This window comes from Anastrepha obliqua, chromosome 3 (genome assembly GCF_027943255.1).
Source record: "Anastrepha obliqua isolate idAnaObli1 chromosome 3, idAnaObli1_1.0, whole genome shotgun sequence".
NCBI classification, from domain to species: Eukaryota; Metazoa; Arthropoda; class Insecta; order Diptera; family Tephritidae; genus Anastrepha; species Anastrepha obliqua.
The window spans coordinates 92785681-92805925 of NC_072894.1; the positions used below are offsets into that span (position 1 = coordinate 92785681).

At 36.1% G+C, this 20245-nt stretch overlaps 1 protein-coding gene across 5 annotated transcripts in view; it reads right to left on the bottom strand.

Annotated features, from left to right (window-relative positions):
• Positions 1-20245, bottom strand: part of LOC129243074 (uncharacterized) — a 436614-nt gene that overhangs the window by 151678 nt on the left and 264691 nt on the right. For all 5 annotated transcript variants that reach the window (XM_054880171.1, XM_054880170.1, XM_054880169.1 and 2 more), the window contains exon 6: positions 4717-5889. In XM_054880171.1, the coding sequence (XP_054736146.1) occupies positions 4717-4851 (135 nt within the window). In that variant the 5' untranslated portion in view covers positions 4852-5889. The remainder of the gene's footprint in view (positions 1-4716; positions 5890-20245) is intronic.

A 20245-nucleotide genomic window follows, 5' to 3' on the forward strand; every position in this document is an offset into this window, starting at 1 on the left:
TTTCTTCTTCTTGACAATCAATTAAATTTTCTGTTTACAATTTTTGAAAAATATTTAAAGCCTCTAATATCATTTCATTCGCCTTACATGTTACTTCTATCAAAAAAAGTTAGAAGTCCGCACAAAGTGCTACCTTTTTATTGTAAAAATGATCTCTCAAGGCAAATATTATATGCTAGTCAAATTTATCCATAATATTTCAAGTTCGGCCACTATAGCTGAATGGACCGGTGCGTGCCTACCATTCGGAAGTGCACAGGTTCGAAGCTCCGTGCATGAAACCCCGAATGAAAAAAATGTTTATTTTAATAGCGCTCGTCCGTCGGCAGGCAATGGCAAACCGCCGAGTGTATTTTTGCAATGAAAAAGCTGTTCATAAAAAAAAACATCGGCGGTTCGGAATCGGCATAATACTGTAAGCTCCTCGATTTGTGGAAAAATATCGAAACGCACACAACTAATAGGAGAAGCAAGTCGGCAAAACAACAAACAAAGGGTGTAAGTGCCAAATACAGGGTGAACGATATGAAGTGTTACCTATTCAAAACACCATAACTTTTTTGTGTGAAATTAGTTTTTATTGATTTCAAAGACCTAAATGTTTAAAAATGATTACAATTTTAACATAAGAATATTCACTTTAGCTCGATATGACTACCTTTTGCCTTGACTATAGCCTTCAAACGATCAAAAAATAAGTTGCATGCTACACGAATGTGATCTTGAGGCATTTTGGTCCTCGTATAATCGCTTTTTTCAGCGCATCCATACTGGCATATTTCTTAGTCACCTTGCTCTCCAAAATGGACCAGATGGAATAGTCCATCGGATTTGCGTCTGGCGAATTCGAAAGCCATTGTGTGGACGAAATGAAGTGTGGAACATGATTTTTTAACCATTCTTGGTTCACACGAGCTTTATGAGACGGTGCCGAGTCCTGTTGCAACGTCCATGGTCTACGACCGAAATGTTTGCGTGGCTACGGCTCTAAAGCAGTTTCTGAAACAATTTCCCGATAATAAGTCGCATTTACTTTGACACCAGGCTCGATAAAACGATTGGAGAGCGACCATCAGCGGTCACTGCGGCCCAAACCATTACTTGCGATGGGAAATTGCTTCGAGTGGCCATACGTAGGCTCAAATTCTCGATGAGCGTTCGGTCAAGTAAACACGATCGTTTTGAGTGTTTATGAACTGCTCAATAGGGAAATTTTTTTCATCAGAAAACACAATGTTAGGAAATTCGCCACGTTCGTGCAAGCGCAACAACTCCTTTGCTCTTTCGCACCGAACTTTGTTTTGCTGGGGTGAAAGATCGTGTTCTTTTTTTAACTTGTAAGCCTTGACCTTGAGCTCATTTTTCAATATGCGTCGAATGCTGTTTTGCGATATTTTCAGTTCTTTGGCCATTTTTCTTCCACTTCGACGTGGATTTCGTTCAAGTCGTGCCTCACTTTTCGAACCATTTCTAGCGTTGTTGCGGTTTTTTTTGATCCACCTCCAGAGCGTTTTGCAATGCTACCAGTATCATTGTAACGTTTTATATTGCGATACACATTTTATTCACTTTGAGGTGACTGAACTCACGAATAATGTCTGGTTCTGATTTTCCAGCCAAATATAACGCAATCACACTATTACGTTTGAACTCCATTACAGAAAAAAAAAATTCAACAAAACTGAAACGCAAATGCTTTCGATGGCTTATAAACAATATATTGAACTGTCATTAGAATAATTTTGACGTTGATGTCATAAGCTGTTTTACAGATACAAGCAGTGTGAAGTTGGTAACAATTCATATCGTTCACCCTGTATATATATATATATTTAATTGTGTACTTGAGCAATAAATGGAAACTTTAGTTCACTGTAACAAAAATGTGATGAGGTGGTTTCACTGCCACGAATCGATATTAACCTTTGAAAATAGTTTGGTTGAGGCTTTAATATTATTTTTCAGTGTAAACAGTCCCATGTTACCCTGCACACTTCTTCCTCATGTTAAATAACGCTGCGCTATCACAGCTCGGTCTTTAATAGAATGCTCCTAGTTTGAAATATTTTTCAAGAAAACCCAATTTTATGGAGATTTTTACTGAAGGTGTATTTTCATTAACCTTTCAAAATAAAAGTTAAATCTCTTCAAATAATAAATATTTAGAAAAGCATGTATTGAGAACGAATATAATCGTAACGAAATATGCAAGAACAGTTTGTCTAGGAGGTGTTTTGATATCGAAATTCAGATTATTGCTTAAGAAAATATATATTTTTTCATGTTTTCTTTCAATCTTTGGATTTATTTGACTATTATAAATAACTTATAAGGCAATAGTAGAAAATAAAGTTATTTCGTTGAAAAATAGCCCAAATGAAAAACTGGTACCCCAAACTCGTTTCTAAACACACTCGTTTCTAAACAAATTTCGGGTCGAAATCTGCAGGTTTCCGGCTACTTTTCTCAACGAAATACCATTGGCGCGATCAGATATTTTTCGTGATCCTCCATTTGCAGGTTTCGGCTTCAGCCTATTTTCATGATATGTTATGCTATAAGTTTGTCTGATTAAATAAAACATTTGATACCTGTTGCACACTTTTTCCTATTGTATAATTATAGATCAACTGAGTCACCTCAAACGATGCCCGTTTTTCACGCATTTTTGGGTTCTTTATAATTTTCATACTTTGACATTTTGATTAAGAAATCACTTTATGATCATTTTATGACTGATTAATGACTAACGCATGTATAACAGCTCAGTGAGGTAACGGTATATCAAATCATCTTAGCAAACGATGCCGAAATTAGATATGGAAAAAAACTTTCTTGACAGCTACGAGAAACATTTATTTTGCTGTTGTATTGGGTTGAGGAATAAATACATAGCGTTTTTGTATTTTCTTTCATTTTACAACGATTTGTTTAATGTTTGGCGAAGGGTAGGTATTTATTCGATAAACGTCTTTCTGCTCTACAAAACTATGCTAACTGTATTTTTGAGTTATACAGAATTTTATTAGTTTTGAGGCTTAGAAATGGAATACAATATTTTCGACAGCTGGTATTCTTTGCTTTTCATCGAGGTCAAAACAGACCAGGTCATTTGCGACGTATATGGAGACGGTGTTGTGATAGGCGAGTCCACATCATGAAAATGGTTTGCAAAGTTCAAAAATTGCGACCTTGATGTCGATGACACGTCCGGAAGCAGCAGGCACTCTGAATTCGATGAAGAACGTCTCACAGTCGTGAATTGGCGGAAAAAATGAACTGCGATCATAAAACGATTCTCATTCACTTTCATCCAATGGGAATTATTTGGGAGCCTGGGTGACTCACGAGCTCGACGAAAAAAAACAAAGGAATTCGCCTTCAAATTGTTTCTCTTCATCTCGACTGCCATCGAGCACCATGCGGTCATAAACAGCGCTTTTTGTACCGAATCGTTACGGAAGATGAGAAATGGTGCCTATCCAGAAGATACATCACAGCCGAGAGTCAAGCTGGATCTTCATTTAAAGAAGATCATGATATGTGTTGGTAGGACTGAGAAAGTATGGTGCACTGGAAAATGCTCGAAAAGAATGCCACGGTCAACATTCGACTGAAAAGACCAGATCGACATGGTCAAACCATACTCCTTCACGACAACGCCAGGCTCCATGTTGCACAAGTCGGCAAAGCCTCACTCCAAGGGCTCGAATTTGAGGTCCTTCAGCGGTCCTTGCATCGATCGATTACAAACAAAGAGGTCCTTAAAAACTGGCCCAACAACTTCTTTGACACTACACCAGCCGATTCTTGGTTGAACGGCATCAACAAATCGGTCGAAAGGTGGGAAGAGGTTGTAAACAGCAACGGCAAATATATAATTGATTAATTTATTGATATAATTATTGTTTTTTGTTTGAACAAAATTCTTCGGTAAAAACGCTACGAACTTATTCCCCGTTCATACTTCACCGTTATGAAGTACTGGTAACTATGTAAGTTAATGAAATAATTTTGAAAGGCTCCCCAAATTCATTAAGAAGCGATGGATTTAGTATGTATGTCGAAATATTTTCTTGACAAACCGTTCGTATGTAAATTTTATTGCGATAAACTTGTAATTCTTCTTACAAAAAATATGTGCGTTCGTATGCATGTTAATCCAGTCAAAAAGATTTACAAAAAAAAACATGCACTCACACAAGATAGACTGAAAGCTCTATTCACTAGAAACAGTAACGAAAACACTGAATTAGTCGAGACTACCGTAGAAATTACATATAGGTCCTACTATGCTATAATTAAATTCGCTGATCTTTATCTCCCAATAATTACTCCAAACGTTGCCTCTGTATCAACCGTACTTTTATTCACTTCCATTGAAAGTTGAATTAAATTTAGCTCAAGTAGGCAAACACAAAAGGGCCAAGGCCGCGAGCAATATCGCTTTTGCGTGACACAAATCGAAAGCCAGTTGGCGACTTGACATTCACGCAGCGATCGCACTGGCAAGCAATTAAATCTTTACAAAACGTTGAAGAAAGTTAAATTATAAATATACTAGTATGTATGTACACACATACCAATAAAACATCATAGGCACAAACACAAAAGTCGTTAAAACCAGTTAACTGATATTTTTAGATATCCTACGTATGTGTGTACGTATGTGTGTACGTATGTATGTATGTATGGATTTTCTAAATGTCAACTCACTTGAAAAATCATATAACCCGAATCATACATCCAAAAATCCTCTGGGGTATGACCAGGTTTACTCAGCTGTATGGCCAAGCAGCGTTGTAATATCAGACGGCAACGTTGCGGTCCACCAGGAGATTTCGTACCCATTGCGATGGTGTTGCTGCTGCTGTTGTTGACTATAAAAATATTGTTGCTTTAAATTCACGCACTGTCAAGAACACAATTTCACTTTCTTATCATTGAATATTTTGATTTCGTATCGAAACACTTAATAATCACGTACTTTTTTTCTTTAAGCTCACTCGTGTACTTATTATTGCAATTATTTGTTTGGAGACCTTTAGTTATGCAGAATTCATTATGTAATGAAGCCCGCGTACAACTTTTTTCAATTTTTCGGCAAAATTTGGCGAATTCTCAAAATTTATTACCAGCGCTAACCAGTCCACAGGTTCACAATTTCGTTATTACAAAATCCTTTTTCAGCGCACCAAAATCTCGTTTGCATCTTCTTGCTGGTTTCTGCAATTTTTCACACCGCTGCACTGACAAAGTGGACACTAGCAGCATTCGGTTGCTCTTGTGGATCCGATTTACTTTTCACATTTTTCACTAATCTTAACGCATGCGCGACACATTTTAAGCCTCCTTTGCTGGTTCGATTCAAAATTGAAAAACAAAAAAATAATGTATATGAACTACGCGAAGAAATATGTATTACTCGCCCACAACACATTCAACAGAACACCGCTACAACGGACAGCGCGCGTCGGTAGATGAATTCGTACTAGCGCCGCCGGAGCGCCGTTCCTGTTGACAAAGTCGGACGAAACAATTCAGCCGCTGCGTTGTCGACTCCACTGATGGGGCGGGCAGCAGCTAGCCAAGGTATAAAGCCGCAACGTGCCAAAAGTCGAAAATCAACAACCAAAAACAACACTAACAAAAATGTGTGCTTAGTCGTAAAGTTGTTGTGGTACTTCAGCCTCAGTTCACTGACGACGACGAATTGTTAAGCTACTTCAGCAATAATGACGACGTCGTTGTAGACGACGCCTGCCATTCGGTACACAATCGTGCTGCGCGTATTTTTGTATCACACTGTGGATGCTATCCAAGAGGTGGCGGCGATGGTGGTTGGAGGTGGTGGAGCTGATGATCGCTACTGTCGTGCATTTACTTGATCTGGAACGAGAGACAAAAAGAGCGAATGAGAGTAAGTGAGAGATTGTGAGAGTGTGACTGGGAAAATATATTTCGTTGCAAAAGTAATAAATAAGGCACATGCGCATATGTTTCTTGAGCATTTAATTCTTTGGCAAGAGCGCAATTGAGTTGCTTGGCGAATCGGGAGTACAATTAAATATATTTATGTATGAGCTTAAGAATCTTAAGCTGGTAGTAGCGTCAACGCAAACGTTGACTGCGGATATCAGTGTGCCGAATACTTTTCTCGCACAAAATAAAATCTGCGATCCATTTGGTTGGTGTTGCTGCTGCTCCGGCAGATCGGGTTCACATACTGAATGTCTGATGAGCGACAACCCGAAGCTCACCTTTATTTGCAAAATCAGTAGTTTTTTCTGTTGCTTGATTGAATCTCATACCTGTAAGCTTTGTTTTTGTTGGATTTCTCACGCGCTTGGAATGTAACTTGTGTCTTTCACTGAATATGTGTTTTGTGTTAAGCCACGAAACAATGCACGAGACAAATTGTCAAAAGTAGATGTAGGGAAGCAGAAAATCAGAAAGCAAATTTATATGCAACGGTAGTTTTGGATTGTTAAGCCAGTCTTAATTTATAATAGGCCAAACATACATACATATGTACACATTTTAAGCCTTAGAAATGTGATGACCATAGTTTTTACTTCAGAATTATGTAAACAGGGTGCGTAGTGATTAAGTAAGTATGAACTACTCGCGCCACTTTGCAGTTCACATTTACTTAAAAATATGGAGCATGTTTTATGGAAGTATGATATGTTGGTATTACAAGAATCTTCGATTCCGATTCGTTATTCCTATAATAATTCTAATTGTCTTTTCTGTAGGAAGGTTTCTTATGTTTTTAGAAAAGCGCACCCTCTTGTTTTTGCATGTATGCACGTCTTGCATACCTACGCACCTTATTGTAAGCAGAAGTGGGCATTTATGAGGTCTAGAAATTTCGAAAAATTGATTTTTTGTATTTTCGATATTTCGAAAGTATTGTGTTTTAAGAATATACAGTTAAATTTTCATGCCGAAATTATCAATAATATAGCTTCTACATCACATTAACTAGGTAGAGAGCGGTCCGCGCGCTCCTGTACCTCAAACTTTAAACTCATTTACCTTGAAACGACTTTTTTCGGCCTGGTGTTGTAAAAAAAAGCTATTCAACCGAATCGTACCTCAAACTTTAAACTCATTTACCTCGAAACGACTTTTTTCGGCCTGGTGTTGTAAAAAAAAGCTATTCAACCGAATCGTCTGAAATTTTAATATGTTGTTCACAACATCAATGGCTATCGCTCGTACTAGAATCATATTATTATTTCAATTATTTCGTATTTTTTTTATTAAAAAAAACTGAAAAATCGATTTTTAAAGTGTCAAATACAAAGCCGCGCCATTTTGTCAATTTGTTTTTATTCTAGTACGGGACATAGCTACAGTCATACTGTTTAATAATTTTTTCGGTTTTTGTGTTTCAGATAAATAGCCAAAATGGACAACACCGTTCAGGTCCAATTTTTCGGGAGGGTCAACTTCAGCGCCATTTTTTAAATTATTAAAAAAAAAAAATTTCATTTTTGTATGTAAAAAAAGTTAAGGCTATTGCCTTTTGCTTCTGCATGCTCTATTTCTTTGCTATTGAATATATCTCTACAGAATAGGCAACGAATAATTATATCATTGCTCATATTATTTTTCTATCAAATACGTAATCACGTAAATGTCCAAAATGTTCTTATGTTTTATTAAAAAATTATACATCCATTTTTCATACGGACACCGAAATCCCCCAAAATTAACAAAAAAATTATAAAAATGAAAAACCAAAAATATTTATCTCGTTTTCGATATTATTGGCCTATGAAATTTTTAATAATGAAAGAACGTATTATTAATAGAGAATACCGAACTGCGGCTATGGCTTCGGCTTCGGCCAAAAAAATTCAATTCGGTAGACGAAACGAAAGCCTTCGGGAAAAAGCGGAACTTTGGCCGAGCATTTCTTAAAATTTTGTTGGTTAAAAATTGTATAAACTTTTAGTGATTGCAAAATTTTTTGAACACTGGAAAAAAATTGCTTTGAAAAAGCTTCTGCTCCTTTACCGAGTGAGGCCAATGAGCAAATTTGCTCTCGTATTACTTCGAGTCTTTAAAATTTTCATTTCAGCTTCGGCCTTAAAAATCGATTTTCTGTCGTTCTTTAATTATTGTTGATATTTTATAATTTTGTTATTCCACCTAGAAAGTTGTAGTTATTTCCTTATTTGTGTGTTGACAGTACTGATTTATTTTGTTGTCCAGTACGGTTACTTGTGGGGATATTACGCCAAAATCGAAAAAAACTATCTAACTTTACCAGTTACCAGCCTTATTTAGCTTATTTTAACCGTGATATAAGAAATTAAGATAAAGTGTGCTGGTTGGTCCAAGGGAGAAACCACAGCCTCATTTCGACAATTTACCTGTCCCCGAGCGCCCAGTTTAATGTTTAAAGGAAACAGAGACAGACAGTGACAATTGCGAGGATCAGAATTTTCATAAAAAAGGAGATCCCAAGTGGAAAACATTGATATCACAACAACAATTTAGCGAAACAATAAAAGTTTTCTTGGACACATATTAAAAATAGGGGCTGCAATACGTAGTTAAAATTGAAGAAAATCATTCTCTTTCGAGCTTTTTTCCCAAAAATAAGGGTTCAGTTAGTGACGTTCGCGGTGAACGCTTTCATCAAGAAGTCGCTCTGAAAAGCCTTATCAAATAAAAGGGGAGACCACTATGCTGGTAGTTTACTATTGGATTCTTTTCATAACATCAATTAAAGTCAAGATTTCAGTTTGTAAAAAAAAATGTCATTTTAGACATGGCTTCTTATTTGTGATGGAAAGCTTTCATCTGCGTACTCTTATTACATCAAAACCAAAGACTAATATTCACATAGTGTAAAATCGGATAAAATAAAAAGTTGGAATTTTGTATTGCCTCCAATATTAATTAAATTTGTCTGTTCGTCTCTTTCAAATGGCATCCAAATTTGCGCTGAGTGCAAAAAAAAAAATTAATAGTACTTATTCCTAATTTAATTGAAAACAATGCGTTCAATTTAAGCACCGTCTGCTCTGTTTAAACACTTTATAGTTCCAAACTACTACTTCCAGTCCTTTAGAGAGAACGTAGGCTCGAATCTTGGTGAAGCAGCAAAATCAAGAAAAAGGTTACTCTAATAGCAGTCGGCCCTCGGCAGGCAATGACAAACCTCCGAGTGTATTTCTGCCATGAAAAAGCTGCTAATAAAAAATATCTGCCTTTCGGAGTTGGCTCAAAACTGTAGGCCCCTCCATTTGTGGAACAACATTAAAAGACGCACACCACAAATAGGAGAGGAGCTCGGCCAAACACCAAAAAAGGGTGTACACGCCAAGTAATTAATATATATATATAAAACGTGTGTGGGTATGCAAAGTACGTTCCGGACCGAAGTTAGCCTTCCTTGCTATTTAATTTTTATTTGTTAAAATCCAAAAATGATAAAGTGGCTCATATTCCCACACACCATATTTCAATTCCGACTTTCTGCGAGCAATTCACTTCACTATGAGCCGCAGATATTTTATGAAAGTACGGACAAATATGTGAGAAAGCGATTTTGTGTCTTTACTTTTCAGATGTTAATGGCGCCATAGGCATGCGAAGCGAAGCGGTCTCAAATGACGAAGTAGAACTAATTCCCAACCAGAAATATAGTTCATTAGTCCAGGTTTTCCCTGCTGGGCAAAGCTAATGTAATTATATTTGAGCGCTCACATAAGCGCACATATCTGAATGAACACTGAGGTCAAGAATCTTTTAAATCATTTTGAATGTGCAGCTTTAATGCGCCAACTTTACGATTTTAGTTGTTACGATATTTTAGCAATTTTCTGTTCTTTTTATTCTATTTTTTTCTACTTTATTATGAACATTTTATATTATATTTATAAATGTATATCTATCTATCTTTGAGCTTAATTATACGTATGTCTGCTTATACTCGTACATATTTTTTTATAGTTTCGCGCGAATATCTTAAAACTCATTAGCGGAAGTAATAATTTAATTGCTTCGCCGTGGCTTTCGGAGTATATTTTTTTACACCGTGCATTATTATTATTATACTAGGGTATTATAATTGTTTTTTCACTTGGCTTTTAAATTCGAATTGAATTCATTTTATGAGTCATTTTTTCAGAGATAAATTTTGTTTAAACGTGATGGGTAATAATGAGAACTCGGTTCAGTGTAAAAAGCTTAAACTCATGCACTTTTTTTTAAGCGTGACAATGTTTATATATGAATGTATGTATGTGTAGCAATTTGTTGTTTGAAGTTCGTATTTTTTAAAGAGAAATAGCGAAAGACGGCATATTAAAGGTAAGCAACTAGTAAATTGAAGTAACGGTACATAGAAATACTTGATCCACAAGAATTTAAGCACTACGGTATTATTTGTAAAATTAAATTTATAAAATACCGCATATTTCAAATCTAATAAAAATGTATATTAATTACACGGTGCAACACTGAAAATACACCTGACAAATTACACACTGTAGGTTGTTTATATGGTCGAATAATGCATAAAAATATTTTTGTTATTTTTGTTGTACCCTCCAATTTTTATTTATTTATAAAAAACCGTTTTTTCAGACTTTGCGCGGTAATCTACGGATATCTCAGTCATTTTTTCACCGATTTTCAATATTTTATATGTTTTGAAAATGATATTGTCAGACCTTTCAAATGATGTACAACAAGTAATTATTCAAACTAGCTAGTTGTGATTTTTATTTGATTAAACCTGGAGAAAGTGCTTTTTTTATCATTTTTTTAACTTTAACAATTTTTTACTTCATAATTTTACTACAAAATTAAAGATGTTTGTTAATATTCTTTGAGTGCATTTATTAACGAAGAAATTAATGTATTACTTTCAATAATCGGACAAAAATTGCGTAAACTACGCTAGTTTTCCGTAAATAGAAAATATGGGCCATCATGTGTATTGCAGTGTGTACAATGTATTGGAGTAAAAAGAACAATCATACTGTTTTTTATATAAATTTTTTTGTTGATTTTACATACCTAACTTTTTCTAAAAATGTTTACCCGACCTTCGTCGTTTTAAAGAAGAATCGCTCGTCTCGCGTTTGAGCGACTAACAGTAATCCGCCAACATATGTATTTTGTTTTTTCCGAGGAAACGTTTTTCAATTGACGCAATTTCTTGATGAAACCTTTCCCCTTGTTCAACGCTGAATTTTCCAAGGTTCTCCGGAGAGAAGTCTAAATGTGAATGCAAAAAGTGAATTTTGATGGACATTCTACATCCCATGTCTCCATAGGCCCGTAAAAATTCATCCACGACGGCAACGTAGTTGTCACTTCTTTTTTTCCCAAAAAGTTTTCACAAAGAGAAATGAAACTCATCCATGCTCTTCTTTCCACCGGATTCAGTGATATGGAGCACGTGGAACATATATATTCTGGTTCATACCAGCGACTTTCACTATAATTCCGCTCAAAGTGAAGATTGTATGCTTCAACCACGATAGTATAATATTTGTTTTTAATTCACGGCGATGTCGTTTATCAACAAATAAACCGCAAACGTAGCAGAAATTATGGCGTTTGTCACACATCTTTAAGTAACTTATAAACAATTTTAACAAAAAAACACACTTGAGAAAAACGCGATTTTGGAAGAAGGACATAAAAAGGCACTGCCAACCAAAGGCTGGTCTAATAGCTGTTTCAGACTATGGTGCGTTTCATAACTATAGGACACATAACATGAATATTTAATCTTTACTCCAAAAATATGTAGGTACTCTGTAAAAATAAATGAATATATGGAATAATACCGTTATTCTTCTTAGTATCAATAAACAATAATTAATTTAAATCGTTTTTTAAGTAAATAAATATCAATATGCCACGCGGTTCAAAACTTACCGAATTAGAGAGAGGTAAAATTACTGCGTGGGAAGAGGAGGGTCTCTGCGCCTCAGAAATCGCGCGAAAATTATGTCGCAAAATTATATAGAAACACGTAAACCTTTCATTTGTAATTTATGATAAATTGTCATTGTCAAACATTTATTGTCAATACATATATTAAAGAATGCAGTGATTTTTCCAAGTAAATAATCATTAAAGACAAAAACTATGGTTCCACAAATGGATAGACATTCAAGGCATTTTTTTCTATATTATTTACGGAAAACTAGCGTAGTTTACGCAATTTTTGTCCGATTATTGAAAGTAATACATTAATTTCTTCGTTAATAAATGCACTCAAAGAATATTAACAAACATCTTTAATTTTGTAGTAAAATTATGAAATAAAAAATTGTTAAAGTTAAAAAAATGATAAAAAAAGCACTTTCTCCAGGTTTAATCAAATAAAAATCACAACTAGCTAGTTTGAATAATTACTTGTTGTACATCATTTGAAAGGTCTGACAATATCATTTTCAAAACATATAAAATATTGAAAATCGGTGAAAAAATGACTGAGATATCCGTAGATTACCGTGCAAAGTCTGAAAAAACGGTTTTTTATAAATAAATAAAAATTGGAGGGTACAACAAAAATAACAAAAATATTTTTATCCATTATTCGACCATATAAACAACCTACAGTGTGTAATTTGTCAGGTGTATTTCGTTTTTTTTTTTTGTAGCACCGTGTTATTTTAAAGAAGTAAGGGTTAAAATTTGAGATGTCAATAAAAACAAATAATTATAGATAATAACAATGGACTGGCGTATGAATTAATCGAAGATTATTTAAATGGAGCTTTTTCACCAATTTGGGTGAAGTGCGTTTTGATGTTGTGCCACATCTTGCGGAGCCTTACCGTGTTTTGGCGCCTCGGAATGCCAAAATATTGCTTTTATGTCAATAAATTTGAATGATAGAAATGTTCACAAAAGCACTAAACAAATTATCTGTCATTTGATGTGCCATGTCTCCAGTAGTCTTCTGACATAATGATGATATACTGTGCCGCAATACATCCATCGGTCACCATAACTACACTGTTGTTGTTGTTGTTGTAGCAACGTAAACATTCCTCATATACTCGTATGTATGGGGTACGCAGCTGAAGCGACAGCCCTTTTTCTTCTTCTTGATTGGCGCGATAACCACTTACGCGATATTGGCTGAATCTAATAAAGCGCCCAGTCGTTTCTTTCTCGTACTAGTTAGACACACCAAGTGAAATCAAGTTCTTCTCCACCTGGTCCTTCCAACGCAGTGGAGGTATTCCTCTTCCTATGCTACCACTAGCTGGTTTGGCATCGAATAATTTCAGAGCGTTTCTATCCATTCGGACGACATGATCCACGTGGCCGTTGGATCTTTACTCGCTACGCTATGCCTATGTCATTGTAAAGCTCATACCGCTCATTGAAGGATGGTTTCCTATGTAGAAGTCTACGTAAGTGGTGAAAGTTCTTGGTCGCTATTGACTTCGAAGTAGTCAGGACGATTCTGCATTCAGAGTTACCTCACCCTACCTCACTATCTCAGACGCAACAACTTTCGTGATCAGCGTGCAGATACCCGTCGATCTCATGGTGCGGGAACGAATGGATGCGTGGGACTTCAAGAAGAAACACGTCATCACTAGCTTCCCAAGAGATGCCAAACCATGCTGCGGTGGCAAAGCCGATGGGACACTGAACCGAGTGGGAGATGGACGGTGAAACTTATTCCATCAATTGACAAATGGGTCCAAAGGAACTTCGGGGAAGTGAACTACTTCGTAATTCAGTTCCTCTCGGCCCACGGACACTTCCGGAAATACCTATACCGTATGGGCAAGGTAACCGATTCCAAGTGCATATACTGCGAAGCGCTGAACAATGACGCTGAACACAAGTTTTTTAATTGTAACAGATGGCTCGCGGAAAGAAATGCTCTGAAGGAGCAGACGAGCTTATAGCATGAAAGCTGGCTACAAAAATGGTGGACCCAGACGTGGGTGAATAGAATTGGTCCTTTATGGATGCTGTTCTCGGCCCTCCCGAAGTAGTATAGAAAGCGGGAAGGGTGTCTCCCCAGAAGGAGCGGAGGAATCGTTTTAGTGTTCACACCACTCGACGCAGTAGACGATGGTCGCTGTAAGTGCGAAGGCATTTTGAACCTGGCTGCCGTGGGAATGACCATAACAACATCTGATTTTTCTTACGGAGGGCTGAACTTTTAATATTTTTTTAAATTTTATATATATCATACAACGACTTCAAATATAATTTTTGTCCAAGACTTGCATTGTACATTTCAACCTTAATACATTTGAACTTAGTACATCTCAACTTCATGCCTCCTACATAAATGAGAAGTTTTGACCCTCTTTCAAAACATATATTGTATAATTATTGTTTATTAAAAAGTCAGTTAGAGAGTTAGAGTGTTAAGATATGCTAAGCAGACCGTGGAGCACCGATGACGAAAAACTCGGACGGGCTATAATGAGTGCGCAATGTTTGCACATTTGGTACAAGCGATCCATGTGCCGAATTTAATTTAAATCCGCCTAACTTTTCAGGCGCGAAGAAAAATCTCTCATAGTGTCGGTTTTTCATTTCATCAAATTTTAAATCAAACTGAACCGCTAAATCGAATTCTAACTTCCAAAAATACAACTTTGTTGTCAGTTCAAGCACTTTAATTCAACGCCTGATTGTTGAAAAACGAACAAACAATGTAGGTCTGACAACGTTCACAAAAATGCTTTCGCATATTATAAATAAAGATAAGCTAAAACAAAACGAAGAAAGGGCATGTAGGCCATTTTTGAAAATTAAGTATTTTTGGCGAGGCGGAAATTATTACTTTCTTCTAGTAAAAGAGAGTTAAAATTGTCATAAACCATACAGAAATTTTAGGAGATTTTTTTTGTGTCTCTAAATTTTCTCAATTTTGGGAGTCAAGAATCTTCAAATACGGGTTGCCTTAATACAATATAATATATAAAAAAAAATATTTGTTTTTAATTTTTTTCATGAGATATATATTTTTGGATTGTTCGTTATTATCTATAAAAGTACAGTGGTACTTCTTTTTAAGGATACAATGTCTTTTTAACAAATTTTTTATCACAACTACTTTTACTTGTAAAGCGTGGAAGTAAAATGCTGTGTACAAATTTCTAGTGATGTGAGGTGATGCATAAGGTTTAACCTTTATTTTATCCCCAAATAAGTTAGAAACTTTTTGTAATTGGAGCTTTAGCTTTCACATGATATCAAAAAATCGAAGACTTTCGATTTTTGCATTTTTGTCTACGTTCGCAGCCATGTAAGCCGGTTAAAAATTAGCTAAACACCTTTTTTAGATAAATTGCAGTACAAGCTTGAGTTCGTAAATTTAAAATTTATAGTTCCATTCATATATTTAGTTCCTTTTAAAATTTGAAGAATTTTATGCAAATGTTTTTTTCATGCTTTTGCCTATATTTACATATCGCTTAATGGATAGCATGTGCATGTATATGGACACATATACACACACACATACAAACCTATATGTATTGAAAGATAATTACAATTTTTTTTGGTATTTTTTACGAACTTCGGCCGCATATCAGTTAGTTTGGCCGAGATCTGTACAGCACAGAGCAGCGTGTCAACTCCAAAATTTGTCTTATGATCTCATCGCCCACATTATTCGTTTTTTTGTCTGTCCACATTTTTAAGCCACATTTCACTATTGCTATTTTTCTTGTTTTTCGCTGTTAGTTTTTTGTTGAGTATCTTTGCCTTTGACTCTTGGCAAATAAGGGGTTTGTCCATCCTAAATTGGTGATTTATGTACGGTGCTTGTATGTATATTTGTACATAAATGGACACACTCATGTATCTATGTCTGTAGGTATGGAGGGATGTGTGTCTGTTTAGGGCCATTTCGCATTGGCTTTCAACGGTTATTGTGGCAAATAACGTGCTGTTATGTACGGTTTATTTCTGGTTCATATTTCAATATTTTGGTTTCTTCTTTTTTTTAATTTAAGTAAGAGAACAATGCATTTAGGCAAGGACTCAGCGACCACAAGGCCTATTGATTATTAGTTAAAAATTTAAATGACTTTTCTTGGAATTTGCATTGTATTATATGTAAAGAGGGAATTTGTTTTCATAATCGCTTTCAAATTATTGCTAGACCTTCAAAAGTTCCTTGGTTGCTTTCAATGTATGAGTAAATGCACATAAGTACATCATATGTATATAATTCATACATATATACATAATTCAAACATATATACAGCCACAAAGGAGGTAACTGCGTACCTGAACACATACACCGTAACAAAAACTACAATAAATATATTCTCGGGCAGTCAGGCGGCCATCAAATAAATGGAGGCCGTTATACTAAGATCAAAGGTTGCTCAGGAATGTCTGGCAGTTCTAAATGATAATAGCACCGTTTTCAAGGTCAGCCTTATATGGGTTCCAGGACATAGAGATATTGAAGGAAATTGCTAGACGGATGAGCTAGCCAGAAAGGGTACTAATCTCCCACTGCTTGAAAACAGAAGCAATATTGGGATTTCTATGCAACTTGCAAATTAATTATAAAAATAATATTCTCCAGGAGGCCAATAGGTCATGGAAAGAAGAAAATACTTGTGTTACAACCAGGCTAATTTGGCCGCAAATTGATAAGAAAAGATCAGGAGAATTGCTCAACCGCTCATCAGAGAACAAATCGAAGGGCGTGGCTTTTATCAGCGGTCATTGGCTGTTAGGTGAACACTCTTCTAGGCTAGGAGTATTTACGCAAGAATACTGCAGAAGTTGCAGAGACGAGCAAGAGGAAGAAACAGTAGAATACTTCCACTGTAATTGTCCAGCCTTAGCTAAGACTAGAGCAAGGCTGTTAGAAAAATACTTCTTTGACTATCTTACGGACATATCTGGTGTTGTGGTAGAACGTATCCTACGCTTCATAAGAGCGTATAAATAGTTCCGCGGTGAAGAAACACTGTTGTTTCCCGTGTTACATAGTGGTATTGCAACGGACTTATATGGACTAAATGAGTTGGCTACTCTAAACCGACTGCCACAAAAACCTAACCTAACCTACATACATAATTATTATGTAGTAGGTGGAAGTTGAATCTTTAAAGAACTGAAATCAAAATTAGTGTCGGATTTTGTTTCTTGTAAATATTTTTTAAGCTCTCATTAGACATTAGGTTCGCATTGTGGAACCGTGTAACCATATTGCGCCCCTGTAAATTATTCTATACGTTGTCGGCCATATTACTTTGCGTTGTTGCCTTCAACGACAACTCAGTCCTTGTTACTTTATTTCTAAATTAAAGTTATATACCCAATTGAAATTTTCCGTCTTTTTAACTTTAAGCATTTATAAAGCAAATGCCTATACATTTTTTCTTCTTTCCGGTAATTTTAGGATTCCATTCGACATCAACTTTAACCACAATAATAATAATTATCGCACATCTCTCACTTCAACACCTTCTAGTCTTGCACCAAATTTCTTTTCAAATGAATCTCGAAATACTACTAAAGTTAGATGTACTGATAAGGTCAAGCGAGAATATAGAAATAGAAATAAAAAATCCCTTTGGCATATATTTTAAGTTAGTGAAAAAAAACTTAGTGTTTTCAAGATTAGAAATTGTTAGAGTGAATACTCGTCAAGATAAAAATAGGCACTGGTGGTGCTGGAAGGAATAACTTGCCGAAGATGCCCGCTGCTATATTTTGTTGCAACTGACGTGCCACAAGTCCGGGGCGATATTTGATATCTGCGCTGGCGATGTGACGTTTATATACCGGGTATCCTTTGATGATAAAATGAAATTTCCTTCCATCTCGTGGTGCTTAACGCGTTTCTAACTTCTAAGGTGGCAAGGAGAATAATGCTTCTAAGTTAAATGCTGCCCTTCTGCGATTTTTATAATGCTTTCGATTACCCCATTGATGCATTTTTGGGGTTGAAACCGCGTTGTTTTATATTTCAATTTCAACAAATTCAGAACTGATGGGTTGTTAAGAAAGCCACGAACAGATACTCGTATACTCAGAATTGCGTTCACAATAACCGGTCACTGGCCTTTGGGAGACTGTACCAGAAAGATGGGGCAATCAAACAAATCTAAGGATACAGCTTTTCACTATCTGTGTGAGTGCCCAAGTTTTGGTGTTCTAGAGAAATCTAGGAATTCTCGATGGTTAACGTGAAAGAAATTGCAGAAAAGAAAATAGACAACGTAGGCAGAATCATAGTCAAATCAAGATGGTTCGACTAATAAAAAGTAGTGGTTTTATTAATGCTGTATCAAATTGGCATCTTTTGTGCTAGTTGGGTCTGTGCTGTGTTACTTAAACAACACCTCCACATCCATCCCCACCCATCCAAAGAGACTGTTGACATAACAGCGTACATAACGACGGACTTCCCACAGCAGTCAGTTATACGTTATTGGATTCATTTGGATTTATATATATCCAGCCAAGTATTCCCTACATATCTATCCACGGTTACCCCATCCGTTGTTTGCCCCTTGTTGGCTTTACTCAGATTTGCGATCCACTGCGTGAAACATTAACTGATAAAAAAAAGTTTTTCCAAATAGCCACCCTGCGTGAAACATTAACTGATAAAAAAAAGTGTTTCCTCGGCCACCCCTCGGTAGACAATGCCAAACTTCCATGGAAAAGCTTCTCATAAAAACCATATGCCGTTCAGATGGAGCGGCATAAAGTTGTAGGTAGGACAACAATAAGAAGTAGATAATAAATTTAAGGAGAAGCTCGGTGACATCTCAATTCGTTAATTAAGAAGGAAATTATCTTAAACATTTTGTTCCAGGTTGGACGACAAATATTACCAAATGCCGTATTTTATTACGCTCATTTGGATAAAAGGTAAAGCTAGTTTATTTAATTATATGTACATAGGTATGTATGCAAGTATATACAAGTATGCAAAATTGTTATGTTCGAAATATAACATATATGCGCCGAAGGCTGTCTTGGGATATTTTCAGTTCTTTGGCCATTTTTCTTCCACTTCGACGTGGATTTCGTTCAAGTCGAGCCTTCACTTTCGGAACCATTTCTGGCGTTGTTGCGGTTTTGTTTTGATCCACCTCCATAGCGTTTTGCAATGCTGCCAGTATCATTGTAACGTTTTATAGTGCGATACACAAGCATTTTATTCACTTTGAGGTGACTGAGCTCACGAACAACGGCTGGTTGTGATTCTCCAGCCAAATCACACTATTACGTTTGAATTCCATCACAGAAAAAAAATTCAACAAAACTGCGACGCAAATGCTTTTGATGGCTTATAAACAATATATTGAACTGTCATTAGAACAATTTTGACGTTGATGTCATGAGCTGTTTTACAGATACAAGCAGTGTGAAGTTGGTAGTACTTCATATCGTTCACCCTGTATATGACGACTGGTGCAATCAACGGCTTGAATTGATGGCAGTTGCAGATGTGCATAAAACTTACTGTAGGTTAATTGTAAGTGGTAGCACCTCTACGCTAAAAGTAACATTAAAAGATATAAAGTTCCTGATAGCTGTAGACGTGATGTTGAACACTTAAAGCTATTTACAACTAGAAAAAGGAGCGGTTATGATTTGCGCAAAAAATAAAGAGTTACAAGCACATACATGCATACAGTTAAGTATAAGTTAATTAATGCATCAACAGGTGCTTAGGCGTGTGCCGATGAACATTAAAAATGAGCATAATTAAAAGCTTATAAAATAAAGAAATCATGTTAACAAATAAAGCATTTATATGCTTGTATGCATGAGTGGATAAGTGTATATGTTCCCCACAGCAGCATCGGTAATTGAGATCAGAAATCAGGCGTTAACTGGCTGACAAACGACAGCCTCTTGCGGTACAAGTATGTAGGACTTAGTTAGTGCTCAAGTCTGATTGGTATGATAAATGTACAGGCGTTAATGACCGATTCGAGAACAGCCTAGAGAGGTGCAGCCCCCGGAGGAAAATGATAAAAATAATGCACAGACTGATACGCGAGTCTTGGCTTCAATCTAAAGACATTTCAGAAGGCGTATATGGGTTTTCAAGCTAGCCACCTGTGTACATTTAGGTGCCAATCTCACATTGTGACACTGTTTCTCAGTAAATAAATAATTAAATATAGTCACCAGAGGAACCAGTTGAAAAATATTAAACTCGACAGGATTATTATACGCTACTTCTGAGGCTCCTGTACCTGGCATTTCATTTTCTTTGGGGACGGTT